This window comes from Schistocerca cancellata, chromosome 11 (assembly GCF_023864275.1).
Source record: "Schistocerca cancellata isolate TAMUIC-IGC-003103 chromosome 11, iqSchCanc2.1, whole genome shotgun sequence".
NCBI lineage: Eukaryota > Metazoa > Arthropoda > Insecta > Orthoptera > Acrididae > Schistocerca > Schistocerca cancellata.
Window position 1 is genome coordinate 42,499,669 of NC_064636.1, and position 24,695 is coordinate 42,524,363.

The following is a 24,695-nucleotide window of genomic DNA, read 5'->3' on the forward strand; positions in this document are numbered from 1 at the left end:
TTTTCTTAGAGTATAATTGATTTTAACAAATTTCTCTGTTTCAGAACTGCATTTCTTTGTATTATAGGCCTCAATTTTACATTTATTTCAGACATCATCAGTTTGCTGCCCAAATAACAAAATTTACCTGCTACTTGTAGTGCCCCATTTCCTAAACTAATTCCCTCAGCATTGCCTGATTGGCTTACACCTCTTGACATTACCCTTCTTTTACTTTGGCTGATGTCTTTTTTTGCAGCTTCTTTTCAAAACACTATCCATTCTAATGATTATAAAGAATTCGCATCGATTGCAAATTGGAACCGGATGTTGACCTAGGTTTTGGCGTGGATAACCACACCTTCTTCGGAACACACTAAAACTACAAACTTCCTACGTAGGCATGGTCCAATAATAATCATTAACAATCATAAATAATCATTAAATTATTCATGATTGCTGATTCTCTGTAATGTTAAAAGTTCTCACTATCCATTCTGTTCACTTGCTCTTTCATGGCCTTCGTCCTCTCTCACAGAATTCCAGTACCATCGACAAAACTCAAAAGTTGTTTTTTTTTTTTCTTCTCCCTTGGTTTCGTTTACTGCTTGCTCATTGTACAAATTGAATAACAGGTGGGGTAGGGTACAACCCTGTCTCACTCCCTCTTCAATAACTTCTTCCCTTTCATGCCCTTTGCCTCATATAACTGCAGTGTGGTTTCTGTACAAGTTGTAGCTAACTTTTTACTCATTGTATTAGACCTGTGCTAACTACAAAATTTCAAAGTGTTTGATCCTGTCAACAGCATCAAAAACTTTCTCTATTGTACAAATACTAATGTAGAATTGTCTTTCTTCAGTTTGTGTTTTCGGATACACTGCAGAGTTAGTTTTGCCTCACGTGTTCCCACACTTCCATAGAGTCCTACTGATCTTGCCTGAGGTTGGCTTCTATCAATTTTTTAATTCTTCAGTAAACAGTGTCATTTTGCAAGCTGTAACTTATTAGACTAATGGTTTTGTAATATTCACACTTCTTTGGAAGTAAAATTATTACATTCTCCTTGATGTGTGAGGGTATTTTGCCTGTCTCGTATATGTTGTGAATCGAGTAGAATATTTTGTCACACTATGTCTGCTTAAGGATCTCAGTAATGGTGAGGCACTTGAAGATGCAGGAGTGTAAAGTCATCTGATATAAATAGTAATTTGTATTATTTTACAAAGCTTCCTAATTGGATTAATAATAGAAAGTTTTGATTATACTGTATGTAATTTTTCAAGTTTCTTGGTGGTAAATTGTTGCTGTTGTTGTCGTGGTCTTCAGTCCTGAGACTGGTTTGATGCAGCTCTCCATGCTACCCTATCCTGTGCAAGCTTCTTCATCTCCCAGTACTTACTGCAACCTACATCCTTCTGAATCTGCTTAGTGTATTCATCTCTTGGTCTCCCTCTACGATTTTTACCCTCCACACTGCCCTCCAGTACTAAATTGGTGATCCCTTAATGCCGCAGAACATGTCCTACCAACCGATCCCTTCTTGTAGTCAAGTTGTTCCACAAACTCCTCTCCTCCCCATTTCTATTCAATACCTCCTCATTAGTTATTTGATCTACCCATCTAATCTTCAGCATTCTTCTGTAGCACCACATTTCAAATGCTTCTATTCTCTTCTTGTCCAAACTATTTATCGTCCACGTTTCACTTCCATACATGGCTACACTCCATACAAATACTTTCAGAAACGACTTCCTGACACCTAAATCAATACTCGATGTTAACAAATTTCTCTTCTTCAGAAACGCTTTCCTTGCCATTGGCAGTCTACATTTTATATCCTCACTACTTCGACCATCATCAGTTATTTTGCTCCCCAAATAGCAAAACTCCTTTACTACTTTTAAGTGTCTCATTTCCTAATCTAATTCCCTCAGCATCACCCGACTTAATTCGACTACATTCCATTATCCTCGTTTTGCTTTTGTTGATGTTCATCTTGTACCCTCCCTTCAAAACACTGTCCATTCCGTTCAACTGCTCTTTCAAGTCCTTTGCCGTCTCTGACAGAATTACAATGTCTTCGGCGAACCGCAAAGTTTTTATTTCTTCTCCGTGGATTTTCATGCCTACTCCAAACTTTTCTTTTGTTTCCTTTGCTGCTTGCTCAATATACAGATTGAATAGCATCGGGGAGAGGCTACAGCCCTGTCTCACTCCCTTCCCAACCACTGCTTCCCTTTCATGTCCCTCGACTCTTATAACTGCCATCTCATTTCTGTACAAATTGTAAGTCGCCTTTCGCTCCCTGTATTTTACCCCTGCCACCTTCAGAGTTTGAAAGAAAGTATTCCACTCAACATTGTCAAAAGCTTTCTCTAAATCTACAAATGCTAGAAACGTAGATTTGCCTTTCCTTAATCTTTCTTCTAAGATAAGTCGTAGGGTCAGTATTGCCTCACGCGTTCCAACATTTCTACGGAATCCAAACTGATCTTCCCCGAGGTCGGCTTCTACCAGTTTTTCCATTCGACTGTAAAGAATTCGCGTTAGTATTTTGCAGCCGTGACTTATTAAACTGATAGTCCGGTAATTTTCACATCTGTCAACATCTGCTTTCTTTGGGATTGGAATTATTATTTCTTATCCACACCATAACTAGTATGAAAGTCACGCTGAACACTTACTATTATTATATTCTTCTTGAAGCCTGAGGGAATTTCGCATGTCTCATACATCTTGCTCACCAGATGGTATATTAGTTTTACTTTACTTATTTGTATTACAAGAATTTCATCATTTAATACTCCCGGATATAGGAGCGTAAAATGGAACAGAGAAAAACGAGCTCGCAATTTACAGCAGGCTGCGACTCCGCGGCGCGAGCAGAGCGCAGACGGGACTCCGCACCGCAGGAGCCGAGGCGTGGGAGCGGGCGAGGGGCCGCCACCCATCTTCAAGAGGGGGTCGCTGCAGGGGCTGCCCGAGCCGGACGGTGCGGCCAGCTCCACGCCCAAGAGGGTCAGCTTCACGCCGGGAGAGGACGTGTCGCCGCGGCCCAACTGGCCCACCAGGAACGGGCCGGCAGCACAGCCTCCGACGAGGAACAGGGGTGAGTCACTGGGGTAACGCCACTTGTTATGACTTCAGTTGTTGTTGTTGTGGTCTTCAGTCCTGAGACTGGTTTGATGCAGCTCTCCATGCTACTCTATCCTGTGCAAGCTGCTTCATCTCCCAGTACGTACTGCAGCCTACATCCTTCTACATCTACATCTACATACATACTCCGCAGTCCACCGTACGGTGCGTGGTGGAGGGTACCTCGTACCGCAACCAGCACCTTCTCTCCCTGTTCCACTCCCAAACAGAACAAGGGAAAAATGACTACTTATATGCCTCTGTACGAGCCCTAATCTCTCTTATCTTATCTTTGTGGTCTTTCCGCGAAATGTAAGTTGGCGGCAGTAAAATTGTACTTCAGTCTGCCTCAAATGCTGGTTCTCTAAATTTCCTCAGTAGCGATTCACAAAAAGAACACCTCCTTTCCTCTAGAGACTCCCACCCGAGTTCCTGAAGCATTTCCGTAACACTCGCATGACGATCAAACCTACCAGTAATAAATCTAGCAGCCTGCCTCTGAATTGCTTCTATGTCCTCCCTCAATCCGACCTGATAGGGATCCCAAACGCTCGAGCAGTACTCGAGAATACGTCATATTAGTGTTTTATAAGCGGTCTCCATTACAGATGAACCACATCTTCCCAAAATTCTACCAATGAACCGAAGGTGACTATACGCCTTCCCCACAACTGCCATTACAGGCTTGTTCCACTTCACACTGCTCTGCAATGTTACGCCCAAATATTCAGTCGACGTTACTGTGTCGAGCGCTACACTACTAATTGAGTATTCAAACATTACAGGACTCTTTTTCCTATTCATCTGCATTAATTTACATTTATCTATATTTAGAGTTAGCTGCCATTCTTTACACCAATCACAAATCCTGTCATCTTGTATCCTCCTACAGTCACTCAACGACGACACCTTCCCTACACCACATCATCATCAACAAACAGCCGCACACTGCTATCCACCCTATCCAAAAGATCATTTATGTAGATAGAAAACAACAGCGGACCTACCACACTTCCCTGGGGCACTCCAGATGATACTCTCACCTCCGATGAACACTCACCATCGAGGACAACGTACTGGGTTCTATTACTTAAGAAGTCTTCGAGCCACTCACATACTTGGCAACCAGTCCCATATGCTCGTACCTTAGTTAGGAGTCTGCAGTGGGGCACCGAGGCAAACGCTTTCCGGAAGTCAAGGAATATGGCACCGCCTGATACCCTTCATCCGTGGTTCACGAGATATTGTGTGAAAAAAGGGCGAGTTGCATTTTGCAGAAGTGATGCTTTCTAAAGCCGTGCTGATGCATGGACAGCAACTTCTCTGTCTCAAGGAAATTCATTATATTCGAACTGAGAATATGTTCGAGAATCCTGCAACAAACTGATGTTAAGGATATTGGTCTGTAATTTTGAGGATCCGTCCTTCTACCCTTCTTATATACAGTCGTCACCTGTGCTTTTTTCCTTCAGTCAAGTAATAAAGTGCTAATTTGTTTCTCTAACAATGGAAAACCCAGGATGGAATGTAACAATACTCTGCAAAGGAAAGTTGCTACTCACCATACAGTGTTGCCTGAGACTGCAGTCATGTGAGTGAGTTGCATTTGCGGGAGTTTGTGTTTCTTTGTCTAATTTTGACAAAAGCTATATTTGTGACAGTCTTTTTGTTGTGCCTATCTGCAACTCGGCATCTCCACTATATGGTGAGTAGCAGCTTTTCTTTTCATAATTTGTTTTTCCTTTGTTGCAAGTTACTACTCACACCACAGTTACCTATTGCATATGCTAATGGAAATGGAAAGTGTTAGACCATGAAGCACCAGTCTGATATTTACCAACCTTTGCGGATTTAATCACTTAACGTGTATTAAATGGTTTCACTTTTTTCTGTTCAAAGTGACGTCCATCATCAAATTCAGTATGACGTGTTATCGCAGCAGGAAAGAATTCACTATTGTATTCATTGTGGCATGGAAGCAAACATCCTCCGAATGTTATTTAGAGGAATTTCTTGCCCTGTCTGAAACATGTGCTGTGTCATTTCATGTAGATTGCTCTCTGGAGACTGGTATGGAAGTACACATCTTCCCATCACATTCTGGACACACTCTATGTGTGACAAACCTCGAGACCGAGCAGGCCAGTTCAGGATATGTACGTTTCTTGAGGCATTTGTGGTGTGGACTGCAGTGTGGGGCTTGCGTTATCCTGCTGAAAAATGCCACTCAATACCCTGGTCTCGAAGGGCGTGACAACAGTTTGTATCGTTCTTGCTGCATACTGGTGAAGATTCAGCCTCACTTCAACAATTACCAAGTAAGTCCTGCCAATACGTGCTGTAGCTCCCCACACCACAATTACAGGCACTGGAGAAGTAGCACTCTTGAGAATCACCAGTTCATGTGAACTTCTGCAGGTCACCTACAGACATGTCGGCGCCAATCTGACTGCCACAAACAGAAGTGATACTCGTCACTGAAAACCTCAGAATGCCACCCAATGCCCCTATTGACTCTGGATCTACACCATTCAAGTTCCTGTGATCGGTGTTACTGTCAGCAGTAAATGGCTCTTGGCGTCCAGAAATCTGAAACTGGCTTCTATTAGTATGTTCCTGACTGTTTGTGGCAACGCATTGCCTGTAACCTCTCCCTGGATTTCAGCTGTCATCATCTGTCTATTCGTCAGCACTATGATCTTCTTGTGGTGTAGTCCTCCTCAAAGGATTTGCGTCTAACGTTCTTTCCACAGTGCTGTCCCGAATCGATGTCACCACCAGCCGTTCTGCCATCACTGCACTACGGCCAACCGTATGTGTGATCTGTTGGTATGTGCTCACATGTCCCTCATGCCAGTAATTCAACTTTCCTCAAAGTTGGAAAGACGGAAAATGGCACCTCTGGCCAAGCTGTGATGCAATCTTGACCTGAAAAATGCCAGCAACATTAGACACACCCAGCAGCCATCATGTAGGCACACCAGCCTTCATCTGTGGAGGGGCGTTTTCTTGTGCTTAAAAACAACCCTCACATAAAGGCACGTCCGTAGCTCGTGGTCTTGTGGTAGCGTTCTCGCTTCACGCGCACGGGGTCCCGGGTTCGATTCCCGGCGGGGTCAGGGATTTTCTCTGCCTCAAGATGACTGGGTGTCGTTGTGTCGTGTCGTCTTCATCATCATCATTCTTCCCCATTACACCTCCGGTAAGACCTTGCCTAGTAGGTGGTGCGGGTCTCCCGCATCGTTCCCTATGCTCCTCGGAGTATGGGACTTCATCATCATCATCAATCACATAAAGGCATTACACACTAGGCCACTGAACGTTGGTAGCCAATGCCACATTGGCATTTGGCTTTTCATCCACTCCAAATGAACATCTTAGGGCTGAGGGATTTGCTCTTGTGAATCACAGTTGGCTCTGATAAGTTGCCGACGTTGCTCTCCTTTTGTTATCTTCATAAAGTAGTGTTTTAATTACAATCTCACTGGTTAATATTAGGAGGGAGGAAGAGCATTTAGCAGTTGTCCCATGTGTGGCATTTATTTTAGTGCAAGAAGCTGATCATCAGAAAAAGAAAACAGGATGATGCTGGTGGATGACCTCTCTTTTAAAAAGTAGGGAGAAGTGTGGTGGGACAAAATTAATGTCTGCCTTAAAACTAAATTGGTATTTGGGCAATTTCATAATTGAAACTTCCTGGCAGATTAAAACTGTGTGCCCGACCGAGACTCGAACTCGGGACCTTTGCCTTTCGCGGGCAAGTGCTCTACCATCTGAGCTACCAAAGCACGACTCACGCCCGGTACTCACAGCTTTACTTCTGCCAGTATCTCGTCTCCTACATTCCAAACTGTACAGAAGCTCTCCCGCGAACCTTGCAGAACTAGCACTCCTGAAAGAAAGGATATAGTGGAGACATGGCTTAGCCACAGCCTGGGGGATGTTTCCAGAATGAGATTTTCACTCTGCAGCGGAGTGTGCGCTGATATGAAACTTCCTGGCAGATTAAAACTGTGTGCCCGACCGAGACTCGAACTCGGGACCTTTGCCTTTCGCGGGCAAGTGCTCTACCATCTGAGCTACCAAAGCACGACTCACGCTCCCTACCGCCGTTGGATAAGCAGCTGCAGCAGCAAGTCGTATACTCCTAGCTCACTCATTTGTTACATAGTTTAATTCTTAATTTCTTTGCGTGTTTTTGGTACTTGCATTGTTTAATTCATAAATTTCGGGCGTATTATAGTATTTGAGAGTTGTAGCATCGCGTTTTAGTACCTGAATAGTGTAAATTCGCGTAGTCGTCTGTCAACTGTTTTTGTTTTGAACGGCCAGTGTCGGTTGGTCACAGTCAGTGTGCTCCCTGCCGCCGTTGGATAAGCAGCTGCAGCAGCAAGTCGTATACTCCTAGCTCACTCATTTGTTACGTAGTTTAATTCTTAATTTCTTTGCGTGTTTTTGGTACTTGCATTGTTTAATTCATAAATTTCGGGCGTATTATAGTATTTGAGAGTTGTAGCATCGCGTTTTAGTACCTGAATAGTGTAAATTCGCGTAGTCGTCTGTCAACTGTTTTTGTTTTGAACGGCCAGTGTCGGTTGGTCACAGTCAGTGTGCTCCCTGCCGCCGTTGGATAAGCAGCTGCAGCAGCAAGTCGTATACTCCTAGCTCACTCATTTGTTACATAGTTTAATTCTTAATTTCTTTGCGTGTTTTTGGTACTTGCATTGTTTAATTCATAAATTTCGGGCGTATTATAGTATTTGAGAGTTGTAGCATCACGTTTTAGTACTCGAATAGTGTTAAATCGCGTAGTCTCCTTCCGCCGCCGAGCAGTGTGTCAGCAGTGCACAAGTGGCAGCATTACTGCATTTACTAGGCAATCTTGTATTTTAATAACCGCTTCAATTTTGTGTCGTTTTGTTTGCGCTCTCTGTAGATTAGTTCAGACGTTCTTTGCACAGTTTTTAGCATGGATAGGGACTGCAACTGCTGTGTTCGGATGCAGGCTGAGTTGGCATCCCTTCGCTCCCAGCTTCAGGCAGTGTTGGCTTCGGTCACACAGCTTGAGGCTGTTGCCAATGGGCATCACTGTGGGGGTCCGGATGGGGGTTTGTCGGGGACGGCCAGCTCGTCCCACGCATCCCCCGATCGGACTACGACTGTGGTTGCCCGGGATACTGCCCGCATTGAGGCTGATCCCTCACCTGTGGTAGAGTGGGAGGTCGTCTCAAGGTGTGGCAGGGGGCGAAAGACATTCCGGAGGGCTGAACGGAAGGCCTCTCCAGTTTGTCTGACGAACCGGTTTCAGGCTCTGTCTCAGGCTGATACTGATCTTCAGCCTGACATGGCTGCTTGTCCTGTTCCAGAGGTTGCCCCTCAGTCTGCAAGATCCGGGCAGTCGCAGAGGGTGGGCTTACTGGTAGTTGGGAGCTCCAACGTCAGGCGCGTAATGGGGCCCCTTAGGGATATGGCAGCAAGGGAGGGGAAGAAAACCAAAGTGCACTCCGTGTGCATACCGGGGGGAGTCATTCCAGATGTGGAAAGGGTCCTTCCGGATGCCATGAAGGGTACAGGGTGCACCCATCTGCAGGTGGTCGCTCATGTCGGCACCAATGATGTGTGTCGCTATGGATCGGAGGAAATCCTCTCTGGCTTCCGGCGGCTATCTGATTTGGTGAAGACTGCCAGTCTCGCTAGCGGGATGAAAGCAGAGCTCACCATCTGCAGCATCGTCGACAGGACTGACTGCGGACCTTTGGTACAGAGCCGAGTGGAGGGTCTGAATCAGAGGCTGAGACGGTTCTGCGACCATGTGGGCTGCAGATTCCTCGACTTGCGCCATAGGGTGGTGGGGTTTCGGGTTCCGCTGGATAGGTCAGGAGTCCACTACACGCAACAAGCGGCTACACGGGTAGCAGGGGTTGTGTGGCGTGGGCTGGGCGGTTTTTTAGGTTAGATGGCCTTGGGCAAGTGCAGAAAGGGCAACAGCCTCAACGGGTGCGGGGCAAAGTCAGGACATGCGGGGACCAAGCAGCAATCGGTATTGTAATTGTAAACTGTCGAAGCTGCGTTGGTAAAGTACCGGAACTTCAAGCGCTGATAGAAAGCACCGAAGCTGAAATCGTTATAGGTACAGAAAGCTGGCTGAAGCCAGAGATAAATTCTGCCGAAATTTTTACAAAGGCACAGACGGTGTTTAGAAAGGATAGATTGCATGCAACCGGTGGCGGAGTGTTCGTCGCTGTTAGTAGTAGTTTATCCTGTAGTGAAGTAGAAGTGGATAGTTCCTGTGAATTATTATGGGTGGAGGTTACACTCAACAACCGAGCAAGGTTAATAATTGGCTCCTTTTACCGACCCCCCGACTCAGCAGCATTAGTGGCAGAACAACTGAGAGAAAATTTGGAATACATTTCACATAAATTTTCTCAGCATGTTATGGTCTTAGGTGGAGATTTCAATTTACCAGATATAGACTGGGACACTCAGATGTTTAGGACGGGTGGTAGGGACAGAGCATCGAGTGACATTATACTGAGTGCACTATCCGAAAATTACCTCGAGCAATTAAACAGAGAACCGACTCGTGGAGATAACATCTTGGACCTACTGATAACAAACAGACCCGAACTTTTCGACTCTGTAAGTGCAGAACAGGGAATCAGTGATCATAAGGCCGTTGCAGCATCCCTGAATATGGAAGTTAATAGGAATATAAAAAAAGGGAGGAAGGTTTATCTGTTTAGCAAGAGTAATAGAAGGCAGATTTCAGACTACCTAACAGATCAAAACGAAAATTTCTGTTCCGACACTGACAATGTTGAGTGTTTATGGAAAAAGTTCAAGGCAATCGTTAAATGCGTTTTAGACAGGTACGTGCCGAGCAAAACTGTGAGGGACGGGAAAAACCCACCGTGGTACAACAACAAAGTTAGGAAACTACTGCGAAAGCAAAGAGAGCTTCACTCCAAGTGTAAACGCAGCCAAAACCTCTCAGACAAACAGAAGCTAAACGATGTCAAAGTTAGCGTAAGGAGGGCTATGCGTGAAGCGTTCAGTGAATTCGAAAGTAAAATACTAGGTACCGACTTGACAGAAAATCCTAGGAAGTTCTGGTCTTACGTTAAATCAGTAAGTGGCTCGAAACATCATGTCCAGACACTCTGGGATGATGATGGCATTGAAACAGAGGATGACAAGCGTAAAGCTGAAATACTAAACACCTTTTTCCAAAGCTGTTTCACAGAGGAAGACCGCACTGCAGTTCCTTCTCTAAATCCTCGCACCAACGAAAAAATGGCTGACATTGAAATAAGTGTCCAAGGAATAGAAAAGCAACTGGAATCACTCAACAGAGGAAAGTCCACTGGACCTGACGGGATACCAATTCGATTCTACACAGAGTACGCGAAAGAACTTGCCCCCCTTCTAACAGCCGTGTACCGCAAGTCTCTAGAGGAACAGAAGGTTCCAAATGATTGGAAAAGAGCACAGGTAGTCCCAGTCTTCAAGAAGGGTCGTCGAGCAGATGCGCAAAACTATAGACCTATCTCTCTGACGTCGATCTGTTGTAGAATTTTAGAACATGTCTTTTGCTCGAGTATCATGTCGTTTTTGGAAACTCAGAATCTACTATGTAGGAATCAACATGGATTCCGGAAACAGCGATCGTGTGAAACCCAACTCGCATTATTTGTTCATGAAACCCAGAAAATATTAGATACAGGCTCCCAGGTAGATGCCATTTTCCTTGACTTCCGGAAGGCGTTCGATACAGTTCCGCACTGTCGTCTGATAAACAAAGTAAGAGCCTATGGAATATCAGACCAGCTGTGTGGCTGGATTGAAGAGTTTTTAGCAAACAGAACACAGCATGTTGTTCTCAATGGAGAGACATCTACAGACGTTAAAGTAACCTCTGGCGTGCCACAGGGGAGTGTTATGGGACCATTGCTTTTCACAATATATATAAATGACCTAGTAGATAGTGTCGGAAGTTCCATGCGGCTTTTCGCGGATGATGCTGTAGTATACAGAGAAGTTGCAGCATTAGAAAATTGTAGCAAAATGCAGGAAGATCTGCAGCGGATAGGCACTTGGTGCAGGGAGTGGCAACTGACCCTTAACATAGACAAATGTAATGTATTGCGAATACATAGAAAGAAGGATCCTTTATTGTATGATTATATGATAGCGGAACAAACACTGGTAGCAGTTACTTCTGTAAAATATCTGGGAGTATGCGTGCGGAACGATTTGAAGTGGAATGATCATATAAAATTAATTGTTGGTAAGGCGGGTACCAGGTTGAGATTCATTGGGAGAGTCCTTAGAAAATGTAGTCCATCAACAAAGGAGGTGGCTTACAAAACACTCGTTCGACCTATACTTGAGTATTGCTCATCAGTGTGGGATCCGTACCAGATCGGGTTGACGGAGGAGATAGAGAAGATCCAAAGAAGAGCGGCGCGTTTCGTCACAGGGTTATTTGGTAACCGTGATAGCGTTACGGAGATGTTTAACAAACTCAAGTGGCAGACTCTGCAAGAGAGGCGCTCTGCATCGCGGTGTAGCTTGCTCGCCAGGTTTCGAGAGGGTGCGTTTCTGGATGAGGTATCGAATATATTGCTTCCCCCTACTTATACCTCCCGAGGAGATCACGAATGTAAAATTAGAGAGATTAGAGCGCGCACAGAGGCTTTCAGACAGTCGTTCTTCCCGCGAACCATACGCGACTGGAACAGGAAAGGGAGATAATGACAGTGGCACGTAAAGTGCCCTCCGCCACACACCGTTGGGTGGCTTGCGGAGTATAAATGTAGATGTAGATGTAGACGCCCGGTACTCACAGCTTTACTTCTGCCAGTATCTCGTCTCCTACATTCCAAACTTTACAGAAGCTCTCCCGCGAACCTTGCAGAACTAGCACTCCTGAAAGAAAGGATATAGTGGAGACATGGCTTAGCCACAGCCTGGGGGATGTTTCCAGAATGAGATTTTCACTCTGCAGCGGAGTGTGCGCTGATATGAAACTTCCTGGCAGATTAAAACTGTGTGCCCGACCGAGACTCGAACTCGGGACCTTTGCCTTTCGCGGGCAAGTGCTCTACCATCTGAGCTACCGAAGCACGACTCACGCCAGGTCCTCACAGCTTTACTTCTGCCAGTACCTCGTCTCCTACCTTCCAAACTTTACAGAAGCTATCCTGCGAACCTTACAGAACTAGCACTCCTGAAAGAAAGGATATTGCGGAGACATGGCTTAGCCACAGCCTGGGGGATGTGTTAATCTGCCAGAAAGTTTCATATCAGCGCACACTCCACTGCAGAGTGAAAATCTGATTCTGGAAACATCCCCTAGGCTGTGGCTAACCCATGTCTCCGCAATATCCTTTCTTTCAGGAGTGCTAGTTCTACAAGGTTCGCAGGAGAGCTTCTGTGAAGTTTGGAAGGTAGGAGACGAGATACTGGCAGAAGTAAAGCTGTGAGGACTGGGCGTGAGTCGTGCTTCGGTAGCTCAGATGGTAGAGCACTTGCCCGCGGAAGGCAAAGGTCCCGAGTTCGAGTCTGGGTCGGGCACACACTTTTAATCTGCCAGGAAGTTTCATATCAGCGCACACTCCGCTGCAGAGTGAAATTCTCATTCTGGATGTTTTTGAGAGTTCCTCAGTTTACTGGTGCTCAGAAACAGCATACATACATACGGGTTTCAACTGAAAGCACCTCACAGTTATGCAACGAAGGGAGATGGCATACACATAACGTATGTGGCGTTCAGCCATCTCATCGGTCAACGTTCGATTGCACGTTCAGAATTTTTGACGTGCTCTGCACGTTCAGAAAGACTCCGCAATGTGCTATTCCACAATGTGATATCAGAAACTCGGCAGATGGCTTTAGAGTCCTGCGTCAGTGTGGTCCCGATTGATGGACAGATCTCCTTATTACTAAGTCCCTCGATCACAGAGCGCCGCCACGGCTGGAGCTCCGTGGCACGCAGCATCGCTTGGCGGGCTCTGAGCCCCTGCTCGCTCTGACATCACAAGCAGCTGTCTGGTGTCCCCGGAATATCTCTGACATAAATCGCCACGTCAGTCTGAACGGAACATAATTTTCTTTTACCTGTAATTATTATTACTTAAACCCAGTGCTTAATGTCAGCCAGAATGCGTTCCGGCACCTCCCAGACACCTTTTTTTCTTTTTAACAGTTCAGCACTGCGGAGATTTGAAATAGTACACATGTATTAAATCATAACGTAACTATAATTTGCCTGGCGCCAGCTCAAGTGAATGTGACAATGGGTCGCCAACGTGATGTGACGGGCAGGAGGTACTGTGTGTGTGTGTTTTTTGTGTGTGTGTACGCACGTACAGTGTACCCAAGATAAGTTGAGTACCGTTCCAAAGTTGTGATCGGTACATATCGCCTTTTGTTTGCAACTGCCAACAACCTCAGCAATGTAGTAGCAAGGCGACATCTCATATTATGTGTGTCAATGAGAAATAAATAACGTAAGCTGTGTTTGAATGTGAATGTCTGTATAATGTGCTTTCACGAAATCATTTAATTCCGTGTCGTAATTTATGTCATAGCTACTAATCAAATGTGCATATGGAGCACGCATGACTAAAAGTTGGCAGCTGACCTTTCAGTCTTTATCTGCCTCCACCCTTGTTCGAACATGGTTAACGCTATACAGTAGAGGGGAGCTCCCATAGGGGGCAAATTTGAACTCCCAATGCAGAACAGAGGTGTATATGTTTGACCCGTAAGTCTGTCTGTCTCAACATAGTTCTCAAACGAAAGTTCCAATTTTAAAGCCTTTTTTTAAATTTTTTTTTATTTGAAAGCTGGCTGTAGGTCTTATCACAAGTCTCTCTCTGTGTTCGGCGAGGAGGGGGGGGTGGGGTGGGGGAAGTTGTAGAAGGGGGCGCATTCCGGCACCTAAAAGTTTGGAAATTAAGCACTGCTTAAACCTAGTCTTCCATAGTTCAACTCTCAGCCTTACGTATGTTTCTATGAACATCAACAATCTCAGTTCAGCAGTAAGGATGCATATCACTAACTCCCATTGACCAACACACACACATTTGCACCCTTACACCGTGTAGTCCAACATTGGGCAACTAGTACATCCGTGTGTCCCAGAAATCTGGATACTCCCTAATTTCACCAGCCAACCAGTGGAGGCTCTTTAATGATGCTGCTTTTGAACACTGTCAGGTGTTGATAATGCTGCCTCTCACAGGTATGTACCATCTCCCTGCCCTTCACAGTAACCATTTGACGTCTGATGCTGTTCACCTTGACAGGCACAGTAACAGCAGTAAACACAAATGACACTAATGCTTTCTAGTGGCTGTTCCACCTGTTACAGAGAACTTCAACTCTCATCATTTATTACCCACTGGTGGTGGTGGTGGTTGTGTGTGTGTGTGTGTGTGTGTGTGTGTGTAAAGGGCTTTCTGTTATGTGCTACGAAGTGTTTAATTAAACTGAGTACTGACATGACACTATAATATATAAAAAATTCTTACAGATGAATTTATATTTTTTGTTTCACTTTGCCCTACTCTCACCTACTAGGCAGTAATTCTGTCTCATAATTTTATAACTTATTCATGTGAATTTGCAGTCTCATACAGTTATTTCATTATCCGACATTTCAGCATTTGTTTGGTGACTGAAAGGAGAGGAAATGGCAGTAAAATGCCCAATTTACTATAGCCTTCTTCATTGTGCCATCCTCCATTTCGGTGCCATTGCAACCACTAATAGATTCTGCATGGGGAGCCCAGCACTCAAAAAATGTTGTTTATCACCTTGCACTGATCAAGCTGCAAGGATTCTTCTCTCCACGCTAACTCTCCAAAATGTCACATTTTTTCCAACAATGGATGACTTTGCAACTTCTGGAATGGATGACTTTGTGATAAACTCAGTTGTAAGAGTCTACACTTGGACTGTCCAGGAAACATTCCAACTTGTAAATCACCTCAGAGTCATTCCAGAAATGCCTGCCACACAATGGTTTCTTCATCTGCATCTACATACATACTCCACAAGCCGCCATACGGTGTTTGGCAGAGAGTAAACTTATACCGCTGACACTCATTTCCTTTCCTTTTCCAATTCCAAATGGAGTGAGGGAGAAACGGCTGTCTTATGTTTTTCTGCACATTTGCAGTCCTTCCGTGAGATTTACATTGGTGGCAGCAGAATTGTTTTTCAGTCTGTTGCAAATGCTGGTATTGCAAAAAGAATGTCACCTTTCCTCCAGGGACACCCATTAGAGTTCACGTAGAATTTCCACACTACTGACATTTTGATTTAACATAGCAGTAAGAAATATAGTGACATGTCTATGAATCAATTTGATGTCTTCCTTTAATCCTGTGTGGTGGGAATCCCAAACACTTGAGCAGTGCTCAAGAATGGGTTGAACAAGTGTCCTGAATGGGGTCATCTTTACTGACGAGACCGGGTGAGGTAGCGCGGTGGTCAGCACATTGGACTCGCATTCAGGATGACAGTTCAAACCTGCGTCCGACCATCCTGATTTAGGTTTTCCATGATTTCCCTAAACTGCTTCAGGCTAATGCTGGGATGGTTTGTTTGAAAGGGCAGGGACGATTTCATTCCCTAATTCAAGCTTGTGCTCCATCTCTAATGACCTCACTGTCGACAGGACATTAAACACTAATCTCCTCTTCCTTCATAGATGAGCTACATTTTTTTGAGAATTCTTCCAATAAACCAAAATCAACCTTTTGCCTTCCCTATAACAAGCCTTATATGTTTATTTCATTCAGTGTCACTTTGCACATTGAACCTAGATTTTGTATCAGCATGACTGTGTCTAGCAGTACATAATTAAAATGGTCAGCATTAACTTACATTTTTTCAAGTTTAGAGCAAGCTACAATATACCAAACAGAGTTTCTGTCCAAGTCATCCTATACCCTTACTGAACAACAGGTTGCCCATACATCACAGCGTCATCAGCAAACAGTAACCAATTCCTGCTCATCCTATCCTTCAGGTCACTTACAGGGTTTATATAAAAAGTAATCAGCAGAGCTTATGAATGAAAATTTATTGTAGGTATCACTACAACCACTTAGTACTCTTCAATGTATGACCCTCGAGTCAACATCCTGCACTGGACTTGCATTCGGGAAGACAACGGTTCAATCCCGCGTCCGGCTATCCTGATTTAGGTTTTCCGTGATTTCCCTAAATCGCTCGAGGCAAATGATGGGATGGTTCCTTTGAAAGGGCAAGGCCGACTTCCTTCCCCGTCCTTCCCTAACCCGATGAGACTGATGACCTCGCTGTTTGGTCTCTTCCCCCCCAAAAAAACAACAACAACAACAACAACAATCAACATCCTGCTGCATGCGAGTTTTCCACACTTCAAACGCTGCCGCAAACGCTGAGTCCGGGATAGCGTTCAAAGCCCTCGTCATGGTGGCTTGGATCTCCTCCAGGGCACCACACGACAGTGTCCTTTCAGGGAAGTTTTTAGTTTGGGGAACAAAAGAAAGTTTGGTGGGGCCACTTCAGGACTGTAGGGGGGCTGGGCAATTATTGGAATCCCTTTCTCGGCCAGGTAGCTGGCCACCACAAAGCAGGTGTGACTCGGCACATTGTCACGGTGCAGCTTCCGATCATCGCCGAGGGCTGGCCTCACGTGATGGACCCTGGCTTTCAGTCTGCGGAGTACTTCGCAGTAAAAAGCACCATTGACAGTTTGGCCTCGGGGCACTGACGTCAAAAAACACAGTCGGCACGGCTTTCACCTTCAATTTGCCCATGTGAGACTTTTTTGGATGTTTGGATGTGGGGATGCTGTGGTATGCCATTCAGCACTCGTGTGCTTTGTCTTTGGGTCATAATAAAATACAGGTTTCGTCTCCGGCGATAATGTTACGAGGGCTATCCACAAAGTACATTACGTTTTGGAATTAAAAATAAATAAAGTATTGGAATTTTTTTTTATTATATACAGATGAAAGCCACACTTAAATACTACTTTTCTACATAGTTACCATTTAAATTAAGGCACTTATCGTAGCGATGGACGAGCTTGTAAATTCCTTCGTCGTAAAATTCGGTCGCCTGCGCCTTCAACCACGTGGCGACTGTCTTGGGACAGAATAGGTGTGATTTATGTGGATTTCCTGGAAAGAGGCACTACAATAAACTCTCAAAGGTATTGCCAAACTCTGCACAACCTCAGAAGAGCAATACAAAACAAGCGCAGGGGGAAGTTGGGCTCAAAGATCTTGCCGATTCACGACAACGCCCGGGCCCACACGGCAAATGCCACTCGTGAAGTTCTCGAATCTTTCAAGTGGGAGTTGTTTACTCATCCGCCGTACAGTCCCGACCTGGCACCGAACGACTTCCACTTATTCCCAGCAATGAACAAGTGGTTGGCTATGCGGCATTTTGATGACGACGCACAGCTTCGAGAAGAGGTAACCACGTGGTTGAAGGCGCAGGCGGCTGTATTTTACGACGAAGGAATTTCCGAGCTCGTCCGTCGCTATGATAAGTGCCTCAATTTAAATGGCAACTATGTAGAAAAGTAGTATTTAAGTGTGGCTTTCACCTGTATATAATAAAAAAAAATTCCGATACTTTATTTATTTTTAATTCCAAAACGTAATGTACTTTGTGGATAGCCCTCGTATCTTAAAAAAAAAAAATCTGATAGACCTGCTGATTCAGATCATCCACGACTGCTTACAGCGGCTCCAACGCCGTGGCAAGGAGGTGATCTTTTGCTGGGTACCTGGCCACGTTGGGATACAGGGTAAAGGCACGGTTGGCAAAGCTGCCATGGAAGCATGTTGGGATGGTGCTGTCCATCAATGTCCCATCCCGTCGCACGCCATTATCTCATTTTCTGACAGGTGCATCGTGCATCAGTGGGAGACTGAACGGTTGCAGGTGTCGGACAACAAACTGCGGTCGGTCAAACTGACCACGAAAGCTAGGAGGACTTCGTCTCGGCCTCGCCGTGTCAGCCTCGCAGCTGGAAGGAGGTTTTGCTTACCAGACTGCGCATCGGGCATAAGCCTTTCACACGTGGATTCCTCCTCCAGGCGGAGGATCAACCTTTCTGTGAAGTTTGTGGTGTGCTGCTTTCAGTGCAGCATATTGTGGCTAAGTGAGTCCCGTAAACTGATATTAGGGCAGCCCTCGGTCTCACGGGAGATCTGCCCACTGTTCTCGAGGGTTACCGATACCAGTGTTAACAGAGAGGTGAAATTTTGTGAACTATCTGGCCTCATCCCTAAACTGGTGGGGAATGGTGGCAGACTTTAGTACGTTATGAACTGCTCTGTATGTAGGGACAGCCTTCGTCCCCACCCGTGAGATTTCGTGTCGACTTTTCATCAGGGCGCTGATGACCGTGATGTCGAGCGCCCCCTCAACCCAACTCATCATCATCATCATCATCATCATCATCGGAGGTCAGCCAGTTTCAATCCCGGGGAAGGATGAAATTTTCACTGCCAGTATTCGGCTGGCAAGGGGAAGAGAGGTGGTGGCATAAAATTTCTCATCACCAATCTTTGCCCTGATGTCCCGGATTAAATTTCAAACCCGTCTGCAGTGTGTCATGAGATGAGGTCATGTGACAGTATCGATGGTGATCTGGCTGTCAGATGGGGACGTTAATTTTGGCACCTCCCTTAGTGCTCTTCGAAAGGAATAGTCTGTGTGCTTGCACCAGGTTTCACCCTCTCCCTTCCCTGTCACACACACACACACACACACACACACACACACACACACACACACACACACACAGCACATACTTTGCAGCCGTTTCCACTATATATGCGTTTCCACTATATATGAAGGTAGTATCTGTTCCCGAAAGAACAGTTACCGTTCGTGACCATGCAGCTTTCGCTAGAATGAAATGATAATTAAATCAACACCCTAGCTGCAATCGGGCATTGATATACTTCATTGGGGACATGTTGAAAATGTGTGCCCTGACCGGGACTCGAACCCAGGATCTCCTGCTTGCATGGCAGACGCTGTATCCATCTGAGCCACCGAGGGCACAGAGGATAGTGCGTCTGCAGGGACTTATCTCTTGCACGCTCCCGGTGAGACTCACATTCTCAACATGTCCACACCACTACATTCGTAGTGCGCCTAATAGATGTTCGCCCATCATACTCATTACTCGTCGCAGATCAATCTACCAAGTCCTGTAAGAGTTTCGGCATAGCGTGCGCGTTCACACAAGAAGATCAATGGCCAGGAAGCCATATTTTAACTATATATGAAGGTAGTAACTGTTCCCGAAAGAACAGTTACCGTTCTTGACCATGCAGCTTTCACTACCTTCATATGTAGTTAACATATGGCTTCCCGGCCATTGACCTTCTTGTGCGAACGCACACACTATGCCCAAACTCTTACGGGACTTGGTAGATTAATCTGCGACGAGTAATGAGTATGATGGACAAACATCTATTAGACGCACTATGAATGTAGTGGTGTGGACATGTTGGGAATGTGAGTCTCATAGGGAGAGTGCAAGGGATAAGTCCCTGCAGTTGCACTACCCTGTGTGCCCTCGATGCCGGCACGGTAGCTCAGCATGTTCGGTCAGAGGGTTAGCTGCCCTCTGTAATAAAAAAACTGAGTGAATGGATCAATAACGAACTTCAGCGGGTGTCAGGTGACGTCCCCCACGAACAATTGAAATGAACAAAATGAGATTTGAAAAAAAAAAAAAAAATAATGGATAGAGCGTCTGCCATGTAACCAGGAGATCCCAGGTTTGTGTCCCAGTCGGGACATACATTTTCAACATGTCCCCAATGAAGTATATCAATGCCCAATTGCAGCTAGGGTGTCCATTTAATCATCATAGAAACGTTTCTAATTAGGTGGCTGGATCTGCCCGGGGAAGGGGGGGGAGAGAGTCTCCCAGCATTCATACTATATGACTTTATTTACTTTACCGACTTTTTGCAGGAGCAAAACGTCTTGACTGTGCAGTGAGAATGAGGTGCTCAGTATGCTGTCCTTACAATTGCAGACAGTGTGGAGTCTGACGTGTTCCTGCCTAACTCGCCGCCGCCCGCCACGTCTGCGGCCAACTACGTGAACCTGTCCGACCTGGGCTACGCCTACGGCTACGGCTACGGTTACGGAACGTCTGTGGCTGCGGAGCGGCGCAGGCCGTACGGTGTCGTGGTCCGGCGCAGTGCCCCGCCCGGCTCCGTCAGCAGTCCCACCGGGACGACTCCCGACAGGCCACTCCCGCCTCTGCCGCCGAGTTCGAGCGGCGAGCTGTCCGGCAGCAACTCGTCAGGTGAGTGTGCGGCGGCACTGGTGCCCTCCTGGCATTCAGCTCCCTAGTTTGAAGTGAAATACAAAGGCTATTCAGAATGTAGGGAACATTCCCATCAGATTCCGCTAGGTGCACACCGATCACCTATATTTTGGTACGTGCTTGTCGGCAGCTCAGTCGGCATCCGTCCGTGACAGCGGGAAAGTCTCTGCAGGTCTGGTTTTTTCAATATTCGAATTTGAAATGTGCGCTGAATAGAAAATGCTACCAGTTGTGAAGTGCGGTCTGCGATATGGTTTTTGTTGCCAAAAAACCTAAAATCTATAGAAATTTATCGTGATCTGTGCGAAGCGTACGGAAACGACATAATGAGTGAATGCTCCATCTGGAAATGGTGAATTCGGTTTAAAAATAGCTGAACCGATGTTCACGATGAAGAGAAGAGTGGACGTCCGAACATTGTGACTGACGACCTTGTCGCTAAAGTTAATGAAACGATTCGTGAAAACCGTCGCTCTTCACAATAACGGAGCTTTTGCTTTCTTTTCCAGTCAAGTTTCACGGACTTTATTGTTTGAAATTGTTACTCAAAAGCTAGGCTACGACAAATTTTGTGCACGATGGATGCCCAAAATGCTTACCGAGCACCGTAAAGAACAGAGAATGGGGGCAACGTTGACATTTCTGGAGGCCTACCACAAACATGGTGACTCATTACTGGATCAAATTGTAACCGGTGATGAGATGTTGGTGAAACATGTCAATTGTGAGACAAAATTACAGTCCACAGAGTGGGGGCCTACAAGGTCCCCCAAAAACCTAGAAAATGTTGGAAAACATTCTCAGCAAGGAAGTTGATGGTGACAGTGTTTTGGGATAGGCTAGGCGTGTTTCTTATTGATTTTCTCGAACGTGGAGCAACCGTAAATTCTGCTCGGTACTGTCAAACTTTGCACAGCCTTAGAAGAGCAGTTCAAAACAAATGCCGAGGAAAGCTGACGTCCAAAATTTTGTTTTTGCTCGACAATGCCCGACCTCACACAGCAAACCACACTAAAGGACTCCTTAATTCATCCAAATGGGAAATTTTCCCTCATCCACTGTACAGCCCCAGTCTTGCACCAAGCGACTTCCACTTGTTTTCCAAGATGAAGAACTGGCTCACAACGCGGCGCTTTGATAATGACGCGGAACTGCAGGTGGGCGTGACTCTCAGGCTGAAGTCTCAGGCGGCAGAATTTTACGACGAAGGTATCTCGAACCTTGTCCACCACTATGATAAGTGCCTCAATGTGTTTGATGACTATGTGGAAAAGTAGTATGTCAATCACTCTTTCAGACATGTATAATAAAATGTGTTACTTGTACTTCATTTGTTTTTTAATTTAAAAAACATTCCCTACTCTCTGAATAGTCCATGTGTAACTGTTACTAACACTTTTTTTTTTTACCAGTACTCTGACTTGTTTGATATGGCCCACCACGAATTCTTCCCTTGTGCCAATCTTTTCATCTTGGACCAGCACTTGCACCCTACATCATCAGTAATTGATTCGATGTATTCCAATCTCTGTCTTCCCCTTCAATCTTTGCCCTCCATAGACCCTCTCCTGTACCATGTAAGTTATGCACCAGTGCCTTAACATGTGTTCTATCATCCCATCACTTCTTCATGTCAGTGTTTTCCATACGTTCCTTTCACCATTGATTCTGCAGAGAATCACCTCATTCCTTACCTTATCAGTCCACCTACTTTCGAACAGCCTTCTATAGCACCACATCTCAAGTGCTTTGATTCTCTTCTGTTCTAGTTTTTCTACAGGGCATGGTTAATTCCCCAGAATACCCTGCTCCATACATACATTCTCAGAAATATCTTCCTGAAACTGGGGCCAATTTTTTATACTAATACACTTCTTTTGGCCAAGATTTTGCCAGTGCTGGATGAGCCCTTTATGTACAGACCAAATTACGTGTCTCTGTATACTACCATTTGCCAAAAACCTCATTGAACAGTGCAAAACATTACAGATAAGATGTGTTAATGAAATCTTGGTGTTCAGATGGTGGCAGTATCACAATTCAGTTGATATGTATGATACACCAACCTGAAAACCAAATTATGCCATATCAAAAATAAATATTCTTATACTCAACTAATAATGACAAAATACAACAAAAATAACAACAAAATACATTCATTATATCGAAATTATTTTTAAAACTCTCCAAAAATTACTCATTAAATTATATGAAAATACAACCAATTTCCAGCATACATTACAAAAAACACAAAATCCCTTAAGTTCTTGAATGTTTATATTGCATTAAATTTCTAGTTGCTTTGGCAGACTGATGAAAATATTAAGTAGGCATTGTTGCTTATAATGAACTGTTAGTCATGAACATCAAAATCAGTAATTGTTGAACTTCATGTAATCAATAATGTGAACGAAATTCGATTGGTTATACATAGGTGTCTGAGAAAATTAAAATAATGTAAGAAACTTCCACTGTTGTGTTAATTAGCACTATATTTTTGTTTGACAGTAATTATCTCAACAAAAAGGGAAAGCTGCCTAAGTGTTGCTGTTATCATAGCAATGATTTCCATGTGCATATTTGTTTGTTAGTTTATTCCCTTCAAAACCATGTGAAGCCAAACTGTGATACAAAAGACATCAAATCACATTTGCAATTCATCAGATGCATTCCTTACAAGTCTGAACCACTTGTAAAGTTACTGACCTTTTTTGGATGCCTTGCAAGTGTCGTAGCTGTTAATCTTCACCAGTCTTCCTCCAATAATTGTTGGGTGAATTAAAAAGTTAGTAATCTTCATAAAAAAAACTGCCAGAAATTACTGTTTTGTTAATTTACTTTTATTTTTTTAAACACAAAATTATCATCTTTTAAGCAGCAATTTTCGCAGGTAATATCACACAGTTCAGGAACTCAAATAGTCCATGAGTGGTCTACCAAAACTTTACAAGTGGCAACACAGACAGCTACCATCTCACCAGCTTGAACAAAATGACTGACTGGTTGAATAAGCTGAATGACACAGCAATTACACACACAAAGCATTACATGATAGTTATTATCAAACACTGACTAAACATAGTAACTAAACACTTTTACTGATCAACCACATGATGCTTTGTGTGAGACACTATATATATATATATATATATATATATATATATATATATATATCTGGGTGTAAAGTTAGTTCGCCTCCACGTGGTGCACCCTGGGTAACGCTAAATGAACTAACACAACTGGCGGCAGACCGAACGAAGAATTCCTGCCCCACATCGCAGTGAAACAGAACGACAGACAAAAATCGTGTTGTTTCTGTAATTTTTACTGTGATGTTATGAGCCATACGCTAAATAAATAATTAAATATATATATCTAAAAAGAAAGATGATGAGACTTACCAAACAAAAGCGCTGACAGGTCGATAGACACACAAACAAGACTGCGTCAGCTTTCAGACAACACTACTTACAAAGTTTGCCAAGGTAATCCCATTCCTGATGTCCAGGCGGAGCTTCAAGGAATCCTCAGAACCTTAGGCCCCCTACAAAACCTTTCACCTGACTCCATCAACCTCCTGACCCCACCAACACCCCGCACCCCTACCTTCTTCCTAAAATTCACAAATCCAATCATCCCGGCCGTCCCATTGTAGCTGGTTACCAAGCCCCCACAGAACGCATCTCTGCCTACGTAGATCAACACCTTCAACCCATTACATGCAGTCTCCCATCCTTCATCAAAGACACCAACCACTTTCTCGAACGCCTGGAATCCCTACCCAGTCTGTTACCCCCGGAAACCATCCTTGTAACCATTGATGCCACTTCCTTATACACAAATATTCTGCATGTCCAGGGCCTCGCTGCGATGGAGCACTCCTTTCACGCCGATCACCTGCCACCCCACCTAAAACCTCTTTCCTCATTACCTTAGCCAGCTTCATCCTGACCCACAACTTCTTCACTTTCGAAGGCCAGACATACCAACAATTAAAGGGAACAGCCATGGGTACCAGGATGGCCCCCTCGTACGCCAACCTATTCGTGGGTCGCTTAGAGGAAGCCTTCTTGGTTACCCAGGCCTGCCAACCCAAAGTTTGGTACAGATTTATTGATGACATTTTCATGATCTGGACTCACAGTGAAGAAGAACTCCAGAATTTCCTCTCCAACCTCAACTCCTTTGGTTCCATCAGACT

The 24,695-nt window shown here is 44.7% G+C and overlaps 1 protein-coding gene across 1 annotated transcript in view; it reads left to right on the forward strand.

The window, feature by feature from the left end:
• Positions 1 to 24,695, forward strand: part of LOC126108164 (uncharacterized) — a 193,784-nt gene that overhangs the window by 113,506 nt on the left and 55,583 nt on the right. The window contains exons 12-13 of the mRNA XM_049913407.1: positions 2,842 to 3,091; positions 20,198 to 20,473. Coding sequence (XP_049769364.1) covers positions 2,842 to 3,091; positions 20,198 to 20,473 — 526 coding nt within the window. The remainder of the gene's footprint in view (positions 1 to 2,841; positions 3,092 to 20,197; positions 20,474 to 24,695) is intronic.